General features: G+C 34.2%; 1 protein-coding gene across 1 annotated transcript in view; it reads right to left on the bottom strand.

Annotated features, from left to right (window-relative positions):
• Positions 1-6,808, bottom strand: part of LOC106876888 (hydroxyacid-oxoacid transhydrogenase, mitochondrial-like) — a 50,839-nt gene that overhangs the window by 8,015 nt on the left and 36,016 nt on the right. Inside the window, exons 6-11 of the mRNA XM_014925631.2 lie at positions 6,031-6,227; positions 5,859-5,936; positions 5,105-5,210; positions 4,068-4,220; positions 1,333-1,431; positions 827-905 (exon numbers count right to left, since the gene is read on the bottom strand). Coding sequence (XP_014781117.1) covers positions 827-905; positions 1,333-1,431; positions 4,068-4,220; positions 5,105-5,210; positions 5,859-5,936; positions 6,031-6,227 — 712 coding nt within the window. The remainder of the gene's footprint in view (positions 1-826; positions 906-1,332; positions 1,432-4,067; positions 4,221-5,104; positions 5,211-5,858; positions 5,937-6,030; positions 6,228-6,808) is intronic.

The raw sequence follows: 6,808 nt of genomic DNA, 5'->3' as shown, positions 1-6,808 counted from the left end.
GATAAACTTTGTACAATGAAAACATTTTGATAAAAATTGTACCAAATGAAATTAAGAATTATTTGGACTGGAAAAAGAAAAACTGTCAAGAGAAATGGTATCTTATTTCTAGACAAATAGAATTTGTAGAACAAAAAATGTAAACTGTTGAAATTGTATTTCGTATGTGTATTTCGTGTGCAAGATTCTTGATGTGGATACGTGTGTTGAAAGAAATACAATTAAACCTTGGAAGTGGAGAGACAAGTTACTGAAGAGATTGCAAGAGTGCAATGAAATAATTTAACAAAAAACTATATAAATTAATAAAGGACTGAACCAGTGCATGTGTTTATTACCGGTATAATGCTTCTCCCAAGGTTTAATTGTTGAAATTGTGTTTCCCTTTATTTCCAGTTCCAGGATATAACAGCATTGATAGCGAAAATAGGTTTCTCTCTAAATGATACTCAATTGTTTGACAAATGAAACAAACAATGTTTCAACAATCAATGCTTGTATTTTTAATGTCAAAGATATAGATTGTTTGAAATTCAATGAAATCATTAAAAATGAAAAGTAAGTATTGGTAAAACAACAAAAACTTCAAATAAGTATAGTATCACTGATTAGCTGCACTAGTTTTTTGTTTCTTTTTTTTGTTAAATAAATGGTTTAACAAAGTATACTATTGATAAATCTTACTCTCATACATGAAAGATACAAATGTTTTTGAGTGAATAAACAGATCCTTTCCTGTCGTGGTTGTGTATTAAAAAAAAATATGGTCACTCTAACTAAAAACAAAGCCAAAAGTCAGCAGTGGAAGTAAAGTTTGTATACTTACAATAATAGGTTTGTCAGTGGGATAACCTTCAGCTTGATAGTCTCTAGCTAATCCAGCAATTGGATAAGATATAGCATGGCTGTACATGGTGACAGAAAAAAAGACAGTGATTAGAACTTAAATACAAGCTGGCCCAGGCAGAGATTCAGATATTCAAACCCTTGCAATAAGAATTATATTATACTTGGGTAGAACAAGTCAAATTAATTACTTTAAAAGACATTAAAACATGATAAACACTAGTTTAATGCAGCTGTTATTGTGTGTCATATAAGTTTATATCAGTCAAAACACTCCTTGTTACCAAGATATGTAGAAACATCATTAAGGTATGATTTTAATGGAAAATTTAAAAAAGAAAAAAAAAAACAATGGTATTTATAAAGGTTCTTTAACAATAAGAATGGAAATTTATTATTCTAAAAATTGGTTTGGCCAAACCTAATATGAAGAAAATCCAGATACTGAAACAGTGACAATGAGGATCAAAATCATGACATGCTTACCATAAATGGACACCAGAATTTCCAAAACCAACAGCAGCAAAACTACTGGCTAGTTGTAAATTAGATATGGCTTCTAAATCATCTTGGTTGTCAACTGCTCTGGAAAAATTTGAAAGGAAAATGAATATAAGATAACATATATATTTGTTTACATTAAAAGTTTGGAAAAAAACTGTAAAATTTCATGAGTTTGGTACATACTTGGTACATACAGTATCCATCTAGTATATCACTTAAATATTTAACTTACACTAGCTTTCTGAACACATTAGAACATGTTCAATATTAAATAGTAATGAATATATTTAATGCACAGGTATGACTGTGTTTGAGAAGTTTGCTTTGGAACCAGTATACCAATTCTAAAACCAGGATATACCCAGTGTATCAAGCATTTAGGAGGCACAAGCACTTATACATACAACGATAGCTTCTGCCTACCAAATTCAATCACAAGGCTTCGGTCAGCCCGAGGTTATAGCAGAAGACACTTGTCCGATTTACCATGCAATGGGACTGAACCTGAAACCATGTGGCTCCTAGCTTCCTAACCACACAGCCATGCCTGAATATAATTTTTTAATATATATTTATATTACAGTAAGTTTCAATTAGTTTTCTCTTTTTCTTATCAGGTATCTTATCCTTAGCTATCTTTAGGACCTGACTGATAGACACACATTTGTCAATGACCTAGTAGATAAATGAAGGTTCCTAACTCAAAGCTACTCTGGTGCTATATATATATATATATCCAGAAATAAGATACCCAATGACAACCAAAGATCAAACTGATTGAAGCATAGTGTAGATGTAAATGTTTAAAAAATCTTTCAACATTAAAGATGAGATTAATTAAAATCTAAAAGATTATAATCTTATCAATACTACTAATCTATTTAGTCAAGTTATATAATACTAGCAGCTAAACCCGGTCTGTTTGGATGATGTGGCTGTGATTGTTTTGGGTTCGGCATAATCTATAACAGCATTTCTCAACCTGATCATTTCGTGTCCTGTTTCGATTGGAGCCTCCAGCTGTATGCAGATTTCACCCTCTCCTGTCAGAAAATGGCTTCAGGAGTTGTGAAGAAAGAATTTGTACGTAGTCTGTTTGTGAGAACTATTCTATTGGACGTCTGTCTAATCATTAAAAGATTTATTTAATTATGAACATAGAAAGAAATTATGCATTAACTGCAAATTTTTGTAAGCAGTTTTATCCGTAAAAATTTTATTTGCAGAGAGCAGAAATTAAAAGATATATGAAATGGACATGCGTGTGTATGGGGGGGGGTATGTGAGAGAGAAAGCAACTGGTGTTAATGGCAGAATAACATTTGAAATGCAAATCTGTGAATGAAAAATAAGTTCAGACCTCTACATGGTAGGTAGACCTGGTAGAAATAGCAGTTAAATCTCCCTCAAAACACCCTACTGTATTAATGTGAGAATTCTACATATTATGTTAAGAAGTTGACGTTAAGAATTGCTTTAACAGAAAATGAAGCTGTAAGAATGAACAGGAAAATTGTGTGTAAGAATTAATAGCAGACATATCCAATTTAAGAAAAGTGAAGTATGAAATGAGTAATTGTTATACACTTATAGAAAAACAATTTATATTATAGAAATTGATACATACCTCTTGAAGATTAAAATGAGTTATTGTTTTCGATGCGAGTATAATCATAGAGAAACTGAAAGACATGAAATGTCCGTTTGTGTGTGTATGTGTGTATATTTTTGGTGGGAGTTTTGCATTTAGTAGGAGTTGGTTTGTTTTATCTGTCGATCAATGGCTGGACAAGTGAAAAGGGAAGGCGATCTTTTGAAGTGGGCATTGAATGAAGATACATGGAGAGTTTTATGACTGAACTTCTTTTGAAGTTTTGGTGAGAAGGGAGAATTGATGTGTGTGCGTATGTCTGTGTGTATGTGAGTGTGTATGTTTAAAGGGGTATGCGCGACAGAGAGAGTAATGTTGATGGTGTATGTGTATATGAGAGAGAGAGAGAGAAAGAAAGAAAAAGAGAGAGATAAATGAAATTTATCATTCAGTTTATTTATTTATTATATATATATGTATGAATGGCTTCAGTGACACACACTCACATTCATGCACGCACGCAGGTTGTATTAATCGATTTTCTCTATAAGTATGGGGGCTAGGAAAAAAATAGAAAGCGCGTTCCAATTTATGCACCCGTCTCCACATGTGTGCCATTTTTCACGTGAATCCACCCAGCCGTTTGGCTGTGAACCTCAAGACAAGAAAGAATACAACGGTTGGCCAACTTCAATTTATATTATAGATTAATTCATTCACTGATAAACAACTATTTAAAAAATATTTAAAAAATTACTGAATATATTTAAACAGTAGAATAAAACAGAAAAGACAATCATCACTACTATCATTATCATCATTATTTTATCCACTCTCCATGCTGACACCACTTAGACAGGTCATCACTGTCCAATTTCATTCTTACTCAGAGTTACTGCTCTCCGAGACAAGTCAGTAGACCATGGTCATTCGTCTGTTCAGTTTCTAACATAAATTCTACAGCTGAATTCCCTTCCTAATTTACAGAGTACACAAGGTGAATTTTTTGTGACATCAGAACTATAAAGTTTGAAAATTAATGAGTCCTCTCAACATTATATTGTTTGTTTCTTTACAATTTAAATAAATAAATGGTAGAAGTAGATAAAGTGTTGAAGGTACTTACCTTTGAAGATATTTATCACACACCTGAAGTGCAGCTTGGGACCAAATATCACTAATAGGGTTACTGCCTTGGTAGGCTGGCCGAAGTTCAGGACTGCTTGCTCTAGGAGTTCTTTCATAATAAGGAAGGGCTGTGTAAGATTCTAATGCATGACTGAAATATAGAAACAAAATTACTGATGAAGAAATAACATAGTGAGACATAATGGTTATGAGGTTAAGACAACAAACTATTAATTGCATGGCTGGAAATTCAAAACCTCATCTCAAATTTCATGCAGCATCAGTCTCTATAGTTGATTTTAAATTTCTTTTTTATATTTATCCAAAAAATGCCACCAGACTGATTGCCATAAAGTCACAAATACACTCCAGCCTCTGGACTACAGGCACACCAACTTCTCTCGGTGCTTTTTATACAAATGGCCTTTGCTTCTTGGATTTTGTTGGCATTGTACCACTTCCACTCTGGTACTCTCAACACTCGTTTTTTTCCCATTGCACATACCCCTAGACCTCATACACACAGACCTTTCTCCCCAGGACATCATCCCTCTTGAATTCTTTCTCTCTCCATGTTATCCTTACAATCCTCATTTTGCAACTATTCAAGAGATACATTGAAGTCTGAAAAGGCCATGGGAAACCCCTTCCATCAAATAAAAACAATGAAACAAAACTTTTTAAAAAGACCAATACTTAATTCCAGTTTCTGCAGCATTAAGCAGACGAGAGGCATATCTCCTGAAAGAGACACCAGTCTATAAGATGCAATTTTCTCAAACATCCTGGTATCTAATCCTAACAGCTAGGTGAAGTGAGGTATGTAGAATAAAGTGTCAAACTCAGAAATAATATACAATGATTGTAGGTCTGCATGGAATTTGAACTCACAAATCATATGCTGGTAGTTTAGCATGCTACCTGCTTAGCAATTGTCTCTCAGTAGATAGTTCTATGTCCTAAAGAATGGAACACAAGAGAAATTGAAAATCATGTCAAATAAAGGAAATTTTACACTTTGGCAACTAGACTTACCATAGAACATCAAGGCCACTGTATGCAACAACCCGTTCTGGCTGAGATACCACATTCAATGGATCCAAAATTCCTAATGTTGGTCGCAAAGAGCGATTGGAAATACCTACAAGATAAATAAAGGCAGGAGAGGAAAAAGTCTTCTTTTAGAAAACTCTCCAGTAATTATAACTCTGTGTGTGTGTGTGTGTGTGTGTGTGTGTGTGTGTGTGTGTGTGTGTGTGTGTGTGTGTGTGTGTGTGTGTGTGTGCGCGCGTGTATGCGTGTGTGCGCATCTGTCTGTCCTTACATACAGATGCATGTCTATATTCGATGCTGGTATAGGTTGAATGGTTTGACAGGATCCAATGGATCAAGGGACTGCATGCATCATACAATCCATGACATCATTCATAGCTCAGTATGTGTTTTCAAACATGTTCAAGAGGAAGAACATTTTCACCGGAACTGTAACCACAGTGGAAGGTCTTTTCACATCCAAATTCACTGAAACATGCATTTGAATAGCCAAGTGTCCTTCAATACACAACCTTCCATCTTCAAAAAAGGATGAATACATTACATAATATAATCCCAAACACAACTATTCAGTAACAGTACAGTTCTCAATTAGGCAGAGATTTGTTATATCTAGTGCAGTGGATGTGTGGATCATACTAAGCTGATTGACCAATTACCTACAAATCATAAGTTTACTTGACTAGGATCAACCAGGGGTTAAATAACAACCATAACAAGATGAGTAATAACTTACCAGTTTTAGCCTTTAGTTTATCAAATCCAAACACAGCTGTGCCTGTTGTTTCACTGCCTGTTCCTGTGGTAGTTGGTACTGAAAGAAATAAACATCACATGACACAGTCAATTCTGTCACAAAAAATAAATATAAAATGTTAATTAAAATTAACACAAAAATGTTGGCTTACTTGCAATAAGGGGTTTTACAGGTTTGGTAATAGGGAGACCTTTGCCAATTGGAGCATTGACATAGTCTAGGAAGTCTGCTGATGGATCAGATGAGTACAAGTTGGCAGCTTTACATGTGTCCATAGCAGAACCACCACCAATCGCAAGGAAGGCATCGAAGTTGTCTTGCTTCACAAAGTCTATGGCTGTTTTAAAGCTGAAATTATATATATATCATCATCATCATTCTTTAACATCCACTTGTAATGTTTGGATGGAATTTGTTAAAGCAGATTTTTTATGGCCAGATGCCCTTCCTCTTGCCAAAGAAGAAGTTTTTATGAACTGAGAGTTCTATAGAATTAGGCAGGTACTGTTTATTCCTTTAGTTCCAAATCAGTCCTGACTGAAAGTATTCCAACCATGACTATCCATTTTTTTTTTATTCAGACAGTGTAAATAGGAATAAACTATATCAACTTTCATGTTCCGATTGAGCTTACCTTACCTGCTTTTATGGTAGCCACTACCATAATCTGTAAGCATCAATAAGAGATGGATAGTGGTGAGTGTGTAACATATTCAAGCTGTCATATTGCTCTCCATAACATTCATCACAGCATATCAGCATGTGCAGTATGATCTTCAACAAGGTGGAGACATGATATAGTATTAGGCCAGCTATATGCATATCAAAGGATTACTTGATCTGAATAGGCTGTGGCTACAAAACAATATACACATACATATTAACATAAGGTAACTTTTATTTCTATATTCTTGTCAAATACATCATTA

Source organism: Octopus bimaculoides, chromosome 4, assembly GCF_001194135.2.
Source record: "Octopus bimaculoides isolate UCB-OBI-ISO-001 chromosome 4, ASM119413v2, whole genome shotgun sequence".
Lineage (NCBI taxonomy): Eukaryota > Metazoa > Mollusca > Cephalopoda > Octopoda > Octopodidae > Octopus > Octopus bimaculoides.
The sequence above is the reverse complement of the archived record's forward strand: the minus strand, read 5'-3'. Positions and strand labels throughout refer to the sequence as shown.